General features: G+C 50.5%; 1 protein-coding gene across 4 annotated transcripts in view; it reads right to left on the bottom strand.

Annotated features, from left to right (window-relative positions):
- PCGF6 (polycomb group ring finger 6) overlaps positions 1–18171 on the bottom strand; it is a 75103-nt gene extending 56932 nt beyond the window's left edge. The window contains exons 1-5 of one of the 4 annotated variants that reach the window (XR_012646200.1): positions 17813–18171; positions 15335–15434; positions 14261–14357; positions 12650–12705; positions 8203–8262 (exon numbers count right to left, since the gene is read on the bottom strand). Coding sequence is in view for 2 of the 4 variants with exons in the window: in XM_074999243.1 (XP_074855344.1) it covers positions 8203–8262; positions 12650–12705; positions 14261–14357; positions 15335–15434; positions 17813–18103 (604 nt within the window). In the remaining 2 variants the exon portion in view is untranslated. The remainder of the gene's footprint in view (positions 1–8202; positions 8263–12649; positions 12706–14260; positions 14358–15334; positions 15435–17812) is intronic. The other 3 variants (XR_012646201.1, XM_074999243.1, XM_074999242.1) reach the window with 3 other exon arrangements.
- Between the last annotated feature and the right edge of the window lie 1023 nt (positions 18172–19194).

Genomic DNA, 19194 nt, shown 5'->3' with positions numbered 1-19194 from the left:
CCACCACCCCCCTTGTCCGGGGTCCCTGTCGTGGCTCAGTGGGGGCCAAGAGGACCAGCAATTATGGCCGGGCTGGCTCTGGAGCCCCGCAGTCCTCCTCAGAGGGCTCCAGTGCAGAGGGGATGCCGGGAGGGATGGTCTGCGATCCTCTTGAGGATCCTGGCGATGCGGTCAAATGTCCGCACAAAGGACCCCCAGGCCTCCTGGTGCCAGGCCAGCGCCTGCTCCTCCCACTGGACACAACTTCGAAATAAGGGGCCAGGAAAGCCCGCGGACAGGGTCACAGGCTGGACTAGCCCTTCTGGGGCAACAGCAAGCTGCTCCCTTAAAGAGCCCCTCCCAGACACACCTGGCCTGCATAGCACGAGGTCTGCACAGCGATAGCCACATTCTCGCACATTGACACACAGCAGCCACGGACCCTCAGCAGCACCCGGAAGCTAGCCACTCCAGACAGCTACCGCTCTGTGGGACACCAGTTTGGAGTGGGAAAGGCCACGGTCGGGGCTCTCATCATGGAGGTAAGGAGGCCTGGGCATGCAGGCCCATTTTGATCAGGGGGACCCCTGAGGACCTCCCTGGCCATCCCAGGCAGGCCTCCCACACACCGCCCCCACCACCAGCACACTGCCCCTACTGCTCGCACATAATCCCTGCAACAAACACACGTCTCAGGTTCTTTGGAAAGTAAACTGTCAGTTATTGAATACTGGTAAAACTGTCTGGTATGTGCACAACAAAAACGAACCAATATACAAATGGGGGGACAACTATATACAAATGGGGGGCCAGCTGATGGCTTGGCTGTCAGCCGATCAATCTGGGGTGGGGGTAGAGGAGGGCGACCCCCAGCGGGCACGGGTAGCTGGCCCCCCACTTGACTGCAGTTCCTGGCGCAGCAGGCTGGAGGGCGGGAGGACTGGCAGGTACGGCCGAGATGCCTCCACCGGCCCGTCTCCAGCCTTGGGGGGCTAGCAGGCGAGGCAGCGGGCGAGGCAGGCAGGGTGGCGGGCGAGGCAGGCAGAGCAATAGGGAGGGCGGCAGGGGAAGCAGCGGGGGGCGGGAGCTGGGCCACAGCCTCCCAGAGCGAGCCAGCTATGTCCTGGAAGACCCCCATGAACTCCTGCCATGCCGCCCAGTGCCGGGTGGACTCCTCGCGGTTGAACTGCAGCCTCTCCTCGGCCACCTCCACCTGCAGCTGGAGAGCCGCCAGGAGCTGGGGGTCCACAGGGGCCATTCCCTGGGTCCAGAGGTGGCGTGTCCGTCCTAGCCTTGGAGGTGTCCCCGGGCGATGGCGGTGCCTGACCTCCAGCGGGCTCTCAGGGACAACAGAAGATGCCTGGCTGCCTGGAGCCTCGGATGGTGTGGCTGTGGAAAGGGAGACAAAAGGAGGGGAAGGCTGTTAGTACTGTGCCCTGGACTTTGGCCCACGCCCCCGTCCCTTCTTGCGTGCTGGGTCTCTGTCACCCATCCGTAGGTGGTCCCCCGCCCCTGGGGTTAGGGCACAGTGCTGTCCATGGGTGTGGGTGCTGAGGGGCACTGATGGCCATGCCACCATCCTGGGACCGTGCTGTGGCTGGGCAGTTGTGGGTTGGGGTCTGCTGGGGGTGCGTGGGGCCTCGGTCTTGTCTGGAGCCACTGCCCTATGGCCCGGAGGCGTGTGCCCTGTGCAGTACGTACCTGACCCATCCACTGCCGCGGTCGGGGGAACCCCAGTGGGCGGATGCCCGGCTGGTGCTCCAGGAGGAGAAGTCAATGAGGAGCCCCCACTCCTTGCTGCTGGACCCTCCTTTGCTGTCCCAAGCGCTGGCTCCTCGGGTGGGCCCCAGGGTGCGGGGCTGGCCACTGGGCTGGCCTCCGGCTCTGAGGCCTGCTGGGACTCCTTGGCTGCAGTGTCCAGTGTGGCCTGGGGGGAGGTGGTGTCCCAAGGGCCCAGGATGGCCCTGAGCTACCTGTAATAGGGGCAAGCAGCAGGGGCGGCCCCAGACCGGCTGGCCGAGTCCCGGCCCCGGGTATAACCCTGCCGCAACTCCTTCACCTTGCTGCAGACGTAATCCGGAGTGAGGACAAGGTGACCCCAGGTGGCCAGGCCCTCAGCCAGTCGGGTGAACGCTTCTGCATTCTGCTGCTTGCTCCCCATCACGTGGAGCAACTCCTCTTCACCCCAGAGCCCCAGGAGGTCTCAGAGCTCAGCCTCCAACCAGGAGGGGCCCCAGCGCTTTTTGGCCCCCCCGTTTGGCTGCCGGGGGGCCCTGGGTCCCCTCAGGGGGTTGGCTGGATGCCATGGCACTGCGTGGACGGATGGGGGTCCGTGGAGGTCGTGCAGGGCTAGCATGTGCGTGTACTGCTGCCTACACGCTCTCAGCTGCCTGCCTCAGGAAATCCAGGTGCGTGGTGCTTTAAGGGCTGCTGTGAGCGGTGATCACAGAGCCCTGCAGGGGCTGAAGAGCACGTCTCAACCTCTCAGATGATTGCTGCCATGGAGGACCCCGCTATTTTGAAGTAGCAGGACGCAGATTGTCTACACACGCCCTACTTTGATGTTGAACGTCGAAGTAGGGCGCTATTCCCATCTTTGGATAGGAATAGCGATTTCGACGTCTTGCTGCCTAACGTCAAAGTAGCACATGGCGCATGTAGACACGATGTAGACACGGTTACTTCGAAGTAACCGGCTAGTGTAGACGCACCCGATATGTTTGTTCAGATGTTTTCAGTTTTGTTTATTTTCACAGGAACCTAGGAACTACCTTAGTGGATCAGACCAATGATCTATCTCCAACAATGGCCAGAATCAGCTACTTAAAGGAAGAAGTCTTGTAGAGGGCTGTTATGAGATATATCAAAAAAGTTTGTTCTGAGGCAGAAGCCAAGCTCTTTAATATTTACCATAAATGCTCTGTATATCCTTGTTATTCTTGCTGTCATGATAAAAATCAATCATCTATTCTCTTTTTCTTTCTTTTTCTTTAGCAGTGTCTGAGACAGGACAGTACTTTGTCCTTCACATCATGACTAAATTATTTTCTTTAGTAGCTTCTTGTGATGGACACTTCAGCAAAAATGGATTAGTGAGGCACAATTTTTCCTCTGAAGAAGCTGTCCTGGATGGCTCCTACCATATCATGATCGTCTAGATGTTTAATATACCACTTTTAAAGTCTTTAAAAAGATTGATAATGTATTAAAGAAAAAAAAAAAAAAAACTTTGCACTTTTACCCCTACTTTTCATTACAGGGCACCTGATTAGTTCAATGAACTTCGTAACACCCTAGGAAGGGAGAGAAGGCACTACACTCATCCCTCACTATACCAGCAGAATTGGTTTCTAACTTTTTGCTCATCAGCGAAAACTTGTAAGAGGAACACTAAATTCCTACTAAAATATGTGTAAAAGTCTCTGATTGGTTCCAAGTGCTTGGAGCGGCAGCAGGTGTCGCTACTTTTGAAAGGTAAGTGAACCTGGGGTTGGGAGGAGATTAAAGGTTGGGGGCAGTTTGGGGCCATGAGTGGGAGGGAGGGTTAAAACCTGCAGGCGGCTCAGGTGGAGGAGGTGGCAGCTTGTTCCTCCTGGCTGCAGCAGAGGTACCTGGGGGAGTGTGGAGGGCTGGAGGGTTTGGAACAGGATGGGGTGGGTGTTGGGAGCGGGCTGTGGGGGTTGCATGGGGAGCTGTGGGAATGTTGGGACTGGTCAGGGGGGTGCACCAGGAGTTACCAGATGGGGAGTGTTGGGAGTGGGCCCTGCAGGGCTGTGGGTTTCCCTGGGTCCCAGCCAGGGATCTTGAGGCTAGAGCTAAGCCAGCCGTGGGGCTACGGGTCTCTGCGCCCCCCGGCCAGGGACCCCGCGGCTGGCCCGGCTCCAGCTATGGGTCTCCCCGCTGGGGACCCAGCAGCTGGAGCAGACTGCTGGACTTGCTGCCCCCTGCCAGGGAGCCTGTGGCTGGAGTGGAGCCAGCCGCAAGGCTGCTGGATTCGCCGCCTCCCTGTCAGGGAACCTGCAGGGCTGCTGGACTCGCTGCCTCCCCGTCGAGGACCCAGTGGCTGAAGCGGAGCCAGCCGCAGGGCTGCTAGTCTCTCAGCCCCCAACAGAGGCTGGTTCGTATTAGCGGGGGAAGTTCATTTGTCTAGTGAACATTGGTAGGTGTGTCCCCCTCGCTTTAATGACTAGTCCTAAGTAAAGTACTCGTTAAACAAGGGATGAGTGTATAATCTTCATTTTACATTTTAAGAAAGGTGAAAGGACTTGCCCAACATATGACTGAAAATTATTCAACTGAGAAGCAATTAGTACATCACAGATACAATACTGTGCATTTTTGAAATCTGTAATAGTGGAAATTATTTGTTACATTTTCACACTGTAACACTGTCCCGAGCTTTTATGAAATATCTAAAAGGTCAAGATATATCTTTTACACACACAAAACCAAAACATAGCTCAAAATAACCTCAATTAGTTAAAGCAGACTTTCTGGCCGCGTCTACGTGGGCAAGTTCTTTCGGAAGAAGATACCCTGGAAACTGTCTTCCGGAAGAACCCCACCATGGGGTTTCTGGGTCCTTGCAGTTTTTAAAACGGCTGGAGGCAGGGACCATAAAGACTCACTGGGGCTGGGGCAAGGGCTTCTTCATGCCCCTTCTGGCTGCTGGAATGGTGACAGCTGGCTGGCTTCTGGCCATGGTTGGTGCAGGCAGCTGGCTGCGCAGACATGGTGCAAAATAGCTCATGGCCCCAACTGTTTGCAAGCCAGGGACTCGGGGTCCAGTCACACATCCTGCGCATTCCAAAGGTCAGCGGAGCAGTCTGCTCCTTTCAGGGAAAGCAAGGCATTGCACACTGCTCAGCCCTCGGCCCCAGAGGCATGGACCCCCAGCCTCCCCATGTCTACCTATACGCCCTGACCTGGCTGCTGGCCTTCCTCATGACCGCCACTGTCCACATGTTCCGGGTGCTGATGAATGTGCTGGTACCCCGAGTCACCACTCCGTCCCCCACCACGCACCTGTGCCCAGCAGCTGCGGTTGCAGCCCCACGGCTGGCTCTGCCGGGTGGGACCAGGCGGCACTCCACGAGTGGGACAATGAGTGCTGGCTGAGGAGTTTCCGCATGAGGCGGGACACCTTCATGGAACTCTGTAGGTGCCTTGCCCCTAGCTTTCATCACCAGGACACCTGCATGCAGCCTGCGGTCACCATGCAGAAGTGGGTCACCATCTGGAGACTTGCCACCACACACATCTACCAGGCTGGGGCTGGCAGTTTGGAGTGAGCAAGACTATAGGTACCACCCTCCATGTGGTAAGAAATGCTCCCCATGCAGCCCTCACACCAGGAAGGAAAGGGGGTGGTGAGGCCTGGCCCCAGGTGACCAAGCCGCCCTCGCTGGACCCAGGCTTGCTGTCAGAAGGGCTTCGCCACTGGGGGGGTGGGATGTGTTTTCCCAGAGAGTCCATGGGTGGCGGGGCTGGGAGGGGGCAAGGGCAGCTGCATGCACAGTTACAGGCGTGTCTGCCCTCCATCTCCCATAGGTCATGGAGACCATCAGCCAGGTGCTGCTCTGGGGGCTCATGCACGTCAGGGACTTGGACAAGGTAGCCGCAGGGTTTGCTGGCCTTGGCTTCCCCGACTGCTTCGGCGTACTCCACATAATGCACATTGCCATCCGTGTCCTGGACTGGTACCCTGACCGCTATGTGAACCACATGGCTGTCACACCGTTGTGCTGCAGGTGCTGGTGGACCATTGGGGTCACTTTATGGACATCTGCGTGGTTAGCCTGGGCTTGGCCCACAAGGTGCGCCTGTTCAAGACCTCCAGCCTGTACCACAGGATGGAGGCCAGGACCTACATCCTGCAGCATGAGTGCATGGTTGGGGACATAAGCATACCCCTGTGTGTGGCCTGCCCCTGCTGTTGTGGCTGATGAGGCCTTACACGGGGTGCCCTGACCACCCCCAGGTGCTCTTCAATGGATGCCTGGCCCAGGCACTCTCCCTTATGAAGTGTGCCTTTGCCCACTTGCAGGTGAAATTTAGGAGCCTCCTGACATCATGCATGTGAGGGTGGAGGACATCTCCCAGGTCACGGAGGCCTGCTGCATCCTGCAGGAGCTCACCAAGGGCAGGGAGGGCCTCTTCCCCCAGGCCTGGCTGGACGAGGCCATACCAGGCTAACAGAAGCCTGAGGCGGCCCCTGGCCACTGGGTTGACCTTGTGAGGCTCTGCATTTAGGATGCCTGCAGGCAGGAGTTTGCCCACAAGCCCCTGTGAGCAGTCCCCAGGCAGCTGAGGGCCTCAGGGCCACCGGCCACTGCACTACTACACCCCTCCCAACCCCCAGCCAACCTTCCCTTGCCCACCCCCACCAAACTAGAAACAAGGGACTTGAAGGTGCTGGGTACCTGAACAGGGTTTCCATACATTCCTGTGATGGACCTTTCAGAGCACTGAATAATGTAGATGACTTAGCTAGAGCTTCGTGAAGGATAAATGATCTAGTTGAAGCAAGCACAATGTTGTTGAGCTGCACCATTCTCTCCTACCTATGCATAGGGGAGCCCTGTCCACATTAGGGGTGGCAAGGGACGTGGATAGGGATGCAGGGAAGTGGTGGTCAGGGGACATGTATTGGCCTAGTCAGGGCCCAGCTGGGCCATGCTGCAGGTCACGGGGAGTTGTGCGGAGGGAGGCCTGCGAGGGGCAAGGCAGTGGGTGCCTCGTAGGTGAGTGGGGCACCAAAAGAGGTGTCTAGAGGAGCAGGGAGCTGAGCCGGCTCATCCTGCAGGCCCTGTGGGGTTGGCGGGGGAGATACGTCCATGATGTCTCCGCAGACCTCCCACCGGCAGCCCAGGTTGGCCTGGTGATAATACAGCAGGTCCTGCAGGAGCTGTTTCTGCTGCTGGGGTATGGGTGTGTAGATGGCATTCTCTGCGTCTCAGGGGCAGCTGGGATGATGGTGTGTCCTGTTGTGGACACAGCCGATCACGGGTGGTGTGGTTTTGCTGTGCCAGTGTGCTTGTGTCCTAGTGCAATGGCCAGGGCTGGACATGTCCAGCAGTGAAGTGGGTCCCACCTGGCCCTTGGGTGGTACAGTTGTAGGGAGGGGTGGGTGGGGGGGAGACAGTGTGCCGTTCCTGCAGCTGGGCATCAAGGGCTGTGCCCCCACCCCAGGGAACGAGCTGGCGGGCAGGGAGGTCATCCAGAGACAGGGGTCCCTGCATGGGGCAGGGGGGGGAGTGGGGTGTGTGTGGCCAGTTGGTTCCCAAGCCCATCCACGCAGATGTGTGGCTTGCAGCACTGTCTGTGGATACAGGTGTTGGATGTTGTATGCAGGCATGCCTGAGTGCTGGGGTGGTGCTCCTGAGTGGGACCACTGGGGTCAGGGCATGGGCATATGCCCACCCCATCCCACCACAAGCATATGCCCACCCCATCCCAGCCCACCACAAGAGATATGATATGTGCCAGATGCTTTCCTGGTAAGTCCATCACAGTGGGTGGCCTTGCTGGTGGCGTGACAGGTCAATGACGCCTAGGGCCTCGCGATGACGAGGATGCCATGCATGGGGTGGTCATGGGACGGGACATGTGGGCCCATGTCCATCTCCCAGCATGGCCCCTCTGCATTGCAAGGCTGACGTGTTGTCCATGGAGTGGGCCAGGGGTGTGGGTGCCTGCCCCAGGGGAGGGTGTGGAGACATGCTGGCACCTGGCTTGCATCTCTGCTCGTGCAACACAGTGGCCTTAGTGTGATAAGGGTTCCAGGACTCCCTGCCACTTTAAGGGCAGCAGGAGCATGGGACTGGATCATGGTGCTGTGTATCATGCTTCCGCACTCCCTGCAGCTGGCACCATGGCGGACTGTTCTTTCAGAAGAGGGGCTTGCAGAGTGTCTACACGCACTTTCTTCCAGAAGATTCTTCTGGAGGAGGGTGCTCTTCCTGAAATGGGACTCCAGAAGAGGCGCTACATTCTTTCAGATTCTTTCCGGAAGAACCTCTTTTGTGTGTAGACGCTCCCAGTATTTTCTGGAAGAGTGTCACATTCTTCCAGAAGAACTTGCCTGTATAGACACAGCCTCTGTTGCTGCTGCATTTCTTCCAAAAGCAAACCACTATTTCAAAACATAACTTCCAAGCAGTAGTCTTTTTTCCTCTTTTTGTAATATTGTACTTATTCCCCCACAGTAAATTATAAACTCACCAGGTTTGGGTACTTCTAGGCCCCTTTCTTTATAGAAATCATGCATCTGCTTTTTCTCTCCTGGGGGGGGGGAAAAAAAAGTACACAGCATAAGCTGAGCTTTATTACTTATGGCCAATACTATATAGTATGTCTGGGTTGTTTCCAACAGATGCCTAAAGAATTTACTGGAACAATTCCAATTACCATTAGCAGGGGCTTCCCAGTACTAGTGGATCAGCAAACTCCTGAGTGGTTTATAGTTTAATATGATTTGTCTCTAATGAAGTATATTAGCAAATACAACCAGGATTTGGGAAACTGCCACAGGATATTTTATTTTTATACCAAATGCCGCATGCTATTCCTTAGCTTAATCACGCCTGAGAAACAAATATGTTGCTTCAACAGCTTTTAACAGTTTGACTTCTTTTCCTTAACAGCTTTCAACAGTTTGTTGACTTCTGTTACTGTACATATGTAAAAAGGCCTCATATTTTAATGGCACTTCTGGCCGATACAGATGATCATCCATGATGCATACTAGCACACAAAGCATTCCAGAGACACCCCAGATGGCAAATGGTCACACGCATTTAACCAGATAATGCCTGAAAATTAATATAGTATCATTACACCACACCACATTACATTACTATGTTGGCTCATAGAGATTTCAGTTGAGCACTCTTCACTATTAGGGTATTCTCTGAATAGCAAATAATTTACCAGTCTCATCCATCATTTATATCCACACCAGTCCCAACCCACATGTCTTACCCCCACCAAGCATCATACTACTCAAATGCACTCAGATTCTTCAGCACATACTCTTTCAATTACAATATGACCAACCAAAATACACATATCCAATTTCTCACAAGAGCACTCAGATAAAAGGGGAAAGCAAAGTGGGCACTGGCATGAGATGAAAAATAGGATAGGCTTGGTGTGATCTATAGTTAGGTTGACATAAGGCTATTTACATTGACCTAATTATGTCAGTATCTACACTATAATGAGGTTTAAGAGCCTGCTACACCAACACAGAAAATCCACCTTCTGAGGTGGTATCATGCATATGCTGACAGGCAATCAGTGGCTACGTGGACTGAATTACTTACATTAGCTGTTGGGGTAGACAGCTGGGGCATTCCCCATTCCACAGGTGCTGACTGCTGAGGTCATAGGTTCACAGCTGTGAACCTTCCCCTGTGCCAGCACTGACAACCCAAGAGCCTCGCTGTTGCTTGTTGGTGAGAGACTTGTGGGGATGGGGAGAGGACAGTGGGGCTGACAGCCACCGTGCACCCTTGGGTGAGGTGTGGGAGGGGTTCATCTCTGCACTCCTGGAATGGTCAGGGCCAAGGGCAGTCAGCCCTTAGTGCCACCCAGACCACAGTGTGGCTCTTCCCCTCAGCTCTCAAGGCTCTGTGGAGTGGTGTGCCAGCATTCAGCTGATATCTTTGAGCAGGGGGTGGGGAGGACAGCTGTACATTGATGTAATTGAAGTTGACTTAATTTTGTAGTGTAGACAAGCCCTCAGTGTGACATGGAAGGATTCCAAAAGACATCCTGTATGGCGAGCTAGCCTCTGGCAAAAGACCTCCTGGACGCCCCCAGTTGTGCTACAAAGATGTCTGCAAGAGAGACGTCGAGCTGGACAACTGGGAAGAACTAGCAGATGACCGCAGCAGATGGAGGCAGGGGTTACACAAGGGCCTTCAGAAGGGTGAGATGAGGATCAGACAGCTAGCAGAGGAGAAGCGAGCGCACAGAAAGCACACTAAGGATTTGCCAGACACCCACCACATCTGCAAGAGATGCAGCAAGGACTGTCACTCTCGTGTGGGTCTTCATAGTCACAGTAAACGCTGTAAATGAAGTCCTCAATTGAAACATTAAAGGGCGCGATCCATAGTCTATGCAGACTGAAGGATGCCTACTAGTGTGACAGATATAGCAACTACATACAGTATCTGAGATGACTACTGTACTAACGTTACAAAGATTCTATGTATTATTGTGGGCTAGGGACTGTACTCTAGTCCATAGGTGAAAGTTTTTGTAACTCCTCCAAGAACGAAGAGCAGAACGCAGTGATGACTTCCATCCTTGAGAGCGTAAAGAGCTCCATAAAAATACCACTGTGGGATGTGTGTGTTAAGAGATATTGACCCAGGCTGGCTTCAAGAGATGCAGAGGAAAAAAAAAAAACCCTCACTTATGGTACAAAGTATGAACTTACTTTCTATCCAGACTTTTGTCCAAAGAGACCTGTTAAAGGATTGCAATAGGTTTGACCTGTCAGACTCCCCCAAAGGGAAAAACTGGCAACTTCTGATACAGTTGGTATGTGTTTAGACCATCTTATCATTGTATGAGTTTTCTCAGTTTGCTTTTGTTCATGAATAAAGGTATTCTGTTTTGACAGAGCTATTTGGCTACTGGCAATGTGAGCACACACTGGGGTCTTTTACCTTGGAGGGAAAGCAAAGAGCACAGTCTGGACTCCTAGTTGAGCCTACCAGGATAAACATAATGAAGTGCAATGGGGCTACCAGCCTAAATGCCTGGTGGGAAGAACAGTAACGGAGAGATAGCCATGTTAGTCTGTATTCTATCAAAACAAAAAAGCACATCAACAAAATAATTAATTAGGTGGTGAGCTTTCGTGGGACAGACCCACTTCTTCAGATCTATAGCCTTACCAGAACAGACTCAATATATAAAGCACCGAGGTCCAAAAATTGTTATCAAGGTTGGCAAATCAGATAGAAGAGCAGAAAGACAGGGGTGAGGGGCGGGGAAGTTAAATGTTAGGTCAAACATCAAAGTATGTGAAAGAGTCCTTATAATGGGTCATGTAATTGCTGTCCCTATTCAAATCAAGTGTTAATGTGTTGACTTTGAATAGAATGTTCAGAACAAACATTCATATCTGTAGATGGTTGTTAAAGTCTCTTTTCTCCAGGACACAAACTCTCAGATCTTTAACAGAACGGTCCATTCCATTAAAGTGCTGACTGACAGGTTTGTGTATTTGGAAATGTTTGATGTCTGCTCTGCGTCCATTCATTTTTTGGTGAAGAGTGTTTACAGTTTGACCAATATATACACTGTGTGGGCATTGCTGGCATATGGTGGCACATATGACATTAGTTGAGGAACAGGAGAATTCTCTGTATAGCCAGCACTTTAATGGAGTGGGCCAGTCTGTTAAAGACCTGAGAGTCTGTGTCCTGGAGAAAAGAGACTTTAACAACTGTTTACAGAGAGAATGTTCAGAACTAACATTCATATTCAGAGTTGACACATTAACACTTGGATTTGAACAGGCACAGCAATTACCTGACCCACAATAAGAACTCTTCCATGTATTTTGATGTTTGACCTAACATTTAACTTCTCCACCCCTTACCCTCCTCTTTCTGCAGTTCTATCTGATTTGCCAACCTTGATAACAATTTTTATGATTTGTCAACCTTGATAACAATTTTTGGACCTCTGTGCTTTTTATATTGAGTCTGTTCTGGTAAGGCTACAGATCTGAAGAAGTGGGTCTGTCCCACAAAAGCTCATCACCTAATAAATTGTTTTGTTAGTCTTTGAAGTGCTACATGACTGCTTTTTTCTTTTGGTGGGAAGAGTGTGAGACCTTACCAGAGGGAGGTGTCAGCTTGAAACCTGAAATTTTAAAGGGCATATCCTGAGTAGGCCACAATGGCAGTCAATGATACAGCCACTCCAAAATCATGACACCTAATTTCTGTATGATCACACTTCCCACTGAAATGGTGCTTTGTGCACTCAGGATCTTAAACCGTTCTCCTGACTTACCCCCCAGTGCATTTAAAAATGTGTGGACATGAGGGATGATGGCTGGAGTTTCTGGCAACTATGGTTCTTTAGCTGTAAGGAGCAAAACAAATACATAAACCCCTCAAAAGCTACCATTAGGTCTAAATTTCAAAAGAGGGAACATGTTAATAAATCCACGAGGAAAAAGATATTATGGACCATTAAATCGTTCCCTGGATTGGTAGCGTATGAAGTTTTGTCTAGAAGGCCTGGAAATTACATAGAATTACTTGAAATTGGTATGCAAAGATTTTACAAATTCCAATAGAAGCTTAACTGTCGAATCACTAATGACTCCATCACAGTGACTATAGTGTGTGACCTACATTTTGTCAGGAGAAAAAAAGTTTCACTGTGTTCATGGACTGCATGTAATAATATCTTAGCTGCTTGATGAAAAACAAACAAAGAAACAATCTGTGTGGTGAATAAGATGTATGGACAACACAAAGCTAATATTTACTAAAAACATGTAAATTCAAAATTTTCAAGGAGCTGAAATGCAGAATTACAGTGTTCTAAACTGAAGCAGCTATCAACTTGTTTGTACAATTCCTTCCTGTTTAATTAGGATAACAGGATGGTAATGAAGTGAAAATAGACTTACTTTCCTCCAGATTGACAACTAATTTATACACTATGTCTTGTAATTGTCGATCCAACCTAAGGAAAGAAAGGGAATGATCCTTAGTTAGGCTGCACACATTCACATAATAAGTTACTGAACAGTTTGTAAATTAAAAACATGCTTTAACAGATAAGAATATCTTTTGGATGTAATATAAAATACTTATATTAATCATAACGTTTTTGTAGAGAAGCTAAATATATTGCTGAAAACTGTACATGCCAACAAGAAAGTTACAGATGGAGAATTTAACTCTGTCTGTCTGCATTCAGCTCGTGTCTATAGCACCTCAGGTAACCAAACCTCAGACTGAAAATGCATCTTCAGGGAACAAAGAAGAAATCTGCAGTGTATTTTTCAAAGCTCATGATAAGTATTTAGGCCCACAAGTCTGGTTACGTATAACTCACTGGTTCTCAAACTTTTTTGCCAGAAGACCAACCCGCTCAACACAAACCTTGATGGGCCACCCTAGGCCCTGGGGTGAGGCAAAAATGAGGAATTTAGTGTGCAGAAGGGGGCTGCCAATGAGCAGTATAGGTGGGATTGGGGGTGTAGGATCTGAGCAGGAGGGAACGTGCAGGAGCCGGGTGGGAAGTCTGGGAAAGAGGGAGGGTAGAGTGGGATGGAGTCTGGAAGAGAGGCAGGGTTGAAGAGGGGATGCAGGAGCAGATTGTGGATGTGGTAGGGAGGGAGAATGCAGGAGCAGGGTAGGGGGCTAAGGGTCTGGTTGGGAGGGAAAGTGCAGAAGTAGAAAGGTGGTGGGGATGTAGGAGGGTTGCAGTCTTGTGGGTGTGCAAGAACAGTGTGGGGGACAGGGTCTCAGTGGGAAGGGGTGCACGAGGGTGATGGGGGTCCAGGACCTGGGCACAAGGGGGGTGATGGTACTTACTTGACTCCACATCCTACAGTACTCTCAGACACCACCCTATGCTGCTCCCATTGGCTGGATTCTGGCCAATAACAGCAGAGAGGAAAGAGTCCCAACAAGCAGCTTCCTGAGCATCTGCTCCCCCCAGCTCTGTGGATGATAGCAGCATTGTGCAGAGCCACTTAATCTTAAATTGGATCTGGCCTGTGCACCTCAGAGCTCCCTGCCCCTCACAGTAGGAAGCTGGCACTGGTGCTGCAGCCTCATAAGCGGGGGCTGTGGGACTGGAGTGCCAGTATGGGCTTCCCAGTGCAGCGAGGAAGGGAGAAGAGCAAGCCCCAAACCTGCAACCCATCTGCAAGGTGGTCACGGCCTGCCAACCACACTTTGAGAACCATTGGTGTAAGTTCAACAAAGCCTAATGGAAGATTAAGTGTCAAGGTTTCGATTTAACATGACCAGCAGCATTGTGCTAGTGAGTGACATGCAGAAAATAAAAGTGATTCGAGACAGAACCAAGTACAGCATATGTAAACAAAGAGTATCTATCATACAGTAAATTAGCTTTTAAACTGTTCTTTCAACTTCAATAACCAAAGATCATGTGCCACTTGAAAAATACACACAAGTCTAAAATTTTACAAGGAAATAAAAATGTTTTAAACGGTGTTATTTATAACAAAATAAACTGATAGTAATAACTGAGACACTTTTATTACCTGATATTATAAAGAGGCTGTGTCTGATGTACAACAATGTTGCATTTTGGACATCTGTTACTGTAGTAAAAATGTCTTACTATGCAGCTTTTGCAGACTGTATAGAAAAAAATTAAAAAGCCCATTATATCGTAAGAAATGTTCACTGGAGGTAATTCAGGAAGAATAATTAGTTTGAGATAGCACTCAGACAACAATAAGTACAGGAAAACAAATTACACAAAATTAATTAAGTCAATGTAATTTTTATGTGAACTTTTCACACGTTGGAGACATTAACAATTGAGTGAATTTAAACTCAGGATCAGTTTGGCATGAATTTTTAACTTGAATCCATTCTTCTTTTCAAGGTATCCTACAGCTTTCCTTTGTATTTCAAAACAGCATACAACCTTATTGTCTGTTATAAGTTAGACTAGGTCTAGACTGTAGGCTTCTGTCAACAAAGCCAGAAGTTTTGTTGACAGAGTATACATCCAGACTGCAGATCTCTCGGAAGGGATCTGCCTGTTGGGAGTGTTCTGTTGAAATCTTTGTACACCTTATTCTTCCTCGGAGGAAGAAGGGATGTCTCGACATAGGGATTCTTCCAACATTTGACTCCACGTGGATGGGCCAAATGTCAGAAAAGTCTCTCCTGACAGAACTGTCGGCAATTTAGACACAGCCTTTTTGACAAATTACTAACAGCTTTGTCCGATTATTGTATACATTGATCTGTCTGCCATTGCTTTTATGGACCTCCCGCAGAGCTATCTTGAACATTCACAGTTAAGACTTCCATTGGAATAAGAGAGATGGTCAAGACTTCTATTTTGCTAGGACAGTAACCAGAGCAATACCAATGGAAAGCAAGCATTTCTGAGTCTGCAACAGACAAAAACTTTCCATTGATCTCTCAGAAGTACTCAAGAGCCCTTACCCCAGTGAAAGGAATAAGCAGTGAATACAGTAATTTTAGACAGGCAATTCCCTTTTATGAGAACATGTAAATCTCATTCATGATGTTTTAGTAAGCTGATTTCTCTCTACATTTGAAATTAAATTCTTAAAAAGGACAACATGGAGACTTACACGTATGAAGACACTCTGTAATCGTTGTGGCATCTATAAAATAGCCTTTGCAGATGGAACACAAGATGTATGGTGTCAGCTCGGACAGATTTATCACACGCTATAAATACAATTGAAATTGTTTGAGAATACAAATTAAAGAAAAAAAGTTTCTCACTCCATCTTCTGCAGTTTCACAGCCTCAAGTCACATTAAGGGTGACCATAGGTACATGAAAGCTGTTATCCTAAAACTCATTTGAGGCCTCGACAAGGATCAAACCCACAAGCTCTGGTTTACAAGGCCAATACACCAAGCTATTCCTTCTCCTACCAAAAATCTCTGAAGTTTCATGACCATCATACTTCCTTCACTTGAACATCATTCTAACCCCTTCACTTCTTCCATCTTTCTTTCAATCAACATTAATTCTCCATTCTCATCAATTCCAAAACCAGAAGGGACCCCGTAATCTGGTTTACATGTTATATTCCCATATAACAGAGGCCATAGGCTTACATGGTTATTGCTTCCCATGCCAGCTAAGTCCTCCTTTGTCATGGCTGCCATCATCTTCTTGGTCACTCTATCAAACCTTGGACAGACTGCCTTCTTTCTAACTGCATGCATCCAGGTTTTGCAAAAAGCTCAGCTCTGCTTATTCTCTCTCTATATGTTAATCTCTCGTCCAGGACATTGTATTTTATCTTAACTATTGCAATCCCATGCTTTCCAAACTTCCTGATATCCAGCTTTTCCCCTTCATTTTAAGCATGGTGAGTTCTATCTTGATCCCAACAGCCAAGCGCCATGCTACACAATGAGCTTTTAGTCTCATCCGGGCAGCCTTTCTGCAGGTCTTTGACAGAGATAAAGTACTACATGTTGGGAAGTGACTGGGCAAGATGGCAATTGGGCTGGCAACATTCTTATGTTGCAGCTCTCAGAAACATCTTCTCTAGTATCGTTTAATGTAAGCCAATCTCCTATACACTCATCCCTCGCTATACAAGCACAGTTGGTTTCCAACTTTCTGCTCGTAGGCGAAAACTCATAAGAGGGACACTAAATTCCCATTAAAATATGTTTAAAACTATCTGATCGGTTCCACGTGCTCCGAGTGGCACCAGGTGGCACTGCTTTTAAAAGATGAGCGAGCCTTGGGTTGGGGGGAGCCTGTGGGAGGGGTTAAAGGCTGGAGGCAATTTGGGGACTTGAGTGAAAGGGAGGGTTAAAACATGGTGGCGGGTTGGGCCCACAAGGGGGGGTGGGGTTCAGGCTGCTGCTGGTTGGGTTTGTGGGGCTGGCTGGGAGTTAAGGCTGCGATGGTTTTGGTCTGTGAGGCTGGCGGGGTTAGGCTGCAACGGTTTAGCTGTGTGGGGTCGGCTGGAGGGGGGCTGTTAAGGTTGTGGCGGTTTGTTGGCTGCGGAGCCAGCGAGGGGGTTTAGGTTGCGGTGGTTCAGGTGTGTGGGGCTTGCCGGGGGGGGGGTGTGTGTTAGGCTGCGGCGGTTCAGGTGTGGGGAGCCCGCAGGTGTGTGGGGGGGGAAGGTTAGGCTGTGGCGGTTCAGGTGTGCAGGGCTGGTGGGGGGGTGGTGTTAAGCTGTGGTGGTTCAGGTGCACGGGGCCGGTGGGGGGCTTTAGGCTGTGGTTGTTCAGGTGCTTAGGGCTTGGGGGGGCGGGGTTAGGTTGTGGTAGTTTAGGTGTGCGGGGCCAGTGGGAGGGTCAGGATGCAGCGGGTTGAAGCTGCGTGGAGGGGTAAGGCTCGTATTAGTGGGGGGAGTTCACTTGTCTTGTGAACAAAAGGTAAGTATATGTGTCCCTCGTTTAAGCGAGCACTCGTAAAGAGAAAATACTCGTTTAACGAGGGATGAGTGTATTCCAATAGTGAGTAATACCAGGTGCTTCAGAGGGAATGAACAGAAAAGGGAAATTAGAAAGTCATGTTGTCCCCTCCCCTTTCTCAGTTTGAGCTGGAGCAGAGGCTGCCCTCAGCTAGTCCTAATTGACACAGTCTACCTCTCTTGGGGTTTAAGGCAGAGTGGTACATATCCGGAGCTATCACCTCATGATGGAGGGAGCACCTCCTCTATGCTCCAGACAGAGTGGTGCATGCTGGGAGTATCACTTCATGAAGCGGGAAGTGCCTCATGTAGCGGGAACATCTCCCGTGTTCCAAGCACAGGAACTGCATCCTGGGAACTACCTGCCTTATGAAATGGGGGCACTTCCCCTGCCCTCAAGGCACAGGAGTGCATGCTGGGAGTTTTGCCTCATGAAGCAGGACAGACTAGTGCATGCTGGGAGTTTTGCCTCATGAAGCAGGACAGACTAGTGCATGCTGGGAGTATCACCTCATGAAGTGGACAGAGCAGAGCATGCTGGGAGATGCCAACTCTGTCGGGTAGGGTGGCTGGTGGCCACAAGGGCCTCATCTCGAGGCATGACTGGACTGCCTGCTCTGTCCAGCCTCTGACTTGACTTTGATGCCTCCCCCGTTACCTCGCGCTCAGCGTCCGAGTCCAGGTCCCGCTCCTCCTCTCGACAGGCCCGAAAGCGGGTCCCAGGAACCCCCTCCAGCTCCTCTTCCTCCAGCTCCTCCTCCTCGTCGTCCTCCTCTTCCTCCCCGCTGGAGTCAGAGCGGCTCCTCTCGAAATCGAACTGGAGGGAGCCGGCCCCAGAGCACCCCGGGGCGCCCCCGACCTCCAGATCCTCCTCGCCCGGCCCCACGCCCGGCCCGTCCCCGCCGGACAGGCCCGAGACCACTGAGCCTTCATCCACCTCCATGTCCATGGTGGCGGGGGAGGGGGCGCTGCAGCGTAACGGGCGGCCAAGCGCGGGAAGGGGCGATGGGAAATGTAGTTCTCAACGCCTCCTCTGCCTCGTTCACCGCGCCGCCGAGCGGCCAGTGAGGCAGTACGCATGCGCGCTAAGCACGCAGCGGCGCAGGTGGGGAATTATACGGTTTGCCTAGGTCACGTTGCGACTGTGTCCAAGCCTGGGAAATCTCAAACAATGCTCGGAAATGTAGTTTTTAAAATTGCTATGCCTGTCCTGGCAGCACACCTTGCCCTTGCCGGAATGATATATCAAGTACATGTATTATGAAGTTCAGAAGAGGCCATTAAATATCCCACGGGAACACATAGGCCACAAAATCCTTCTCCAAAGTGGCGTTTACTAACTTCCCTGAGAATTAATAAAGACATGGTGGATGAATAGTCTCAGAGGTATAGCCCTGTTAGTCTTGTAGCTTCACAAATAATAAGCAGTCCTGTAGCACCTTAAAAACTAGTACTACAGGGCTGTTTGTTATAGGATGAGTGAGGTATCATCTTTTATTGGACCAATGCTGTGAAGGCCTCCACGTAGTTGTGAATAAGGTAAACTGCACCAGTGCCTGGAGCCCCTGGGGGAATCCAACCCAGACTGCAAACTATGGTTTATGTAGGTTAGGAGTACAGCCTTTCCATCTGTAAGACAGTTCAGGGCAGCCACCCCAGTGAGCAGGGTCCAGGGTGCTCTGCTTCTTGCTGCCACAGTGAATACAGGAGTAGGGTGGGGGAGAGGGATGTGACCCTTGCTGCCACCCTGCACCAGGCTCCCTGGTAATTCCCCACATTGAATAGCTCTGGGGAGAAGGCTTCAGGGAAAGACTACAGAAAAAGATGGGGTGGGGGCAGAGCAAGGGTGGGGCTTGTGGAAAAGAGGAGTAGTAGTGGCAGCGTAGAATGGGGGCAGGAAGTGATGGGGTGGTTTGGGTTGGGGCAGAGTTTTCCCCCAAACCCTTAGGGACATCCCTAGGGATAGGACCTATGTTACAAGTTTGTACTGGGCCTGAAAAAATATGTTTGGACCCTGAATGCTGCTAGTGAAAGAGATAA

The sequence above is a fragment of the Carettochelys insculpta genome, chromosome 7 (genome assembly GCF_033958435.1).
Source record: "Carettochelys insculpta isolate YL-2023 chromosome 7, ASM3395843v1, whole genome shotgun sequence".
Taxonomy (NCBI): Eukaryota; Metazoa; Chordata; order Testudines; family Carettochelyidae; genus Carettochelys; species Carettochelys insculpta.
The sequence above is the reverse complement of the archived record's forward strand: the minus strand, read 5'-3'. Positions and strand labels throughout refer to the sequence as shown.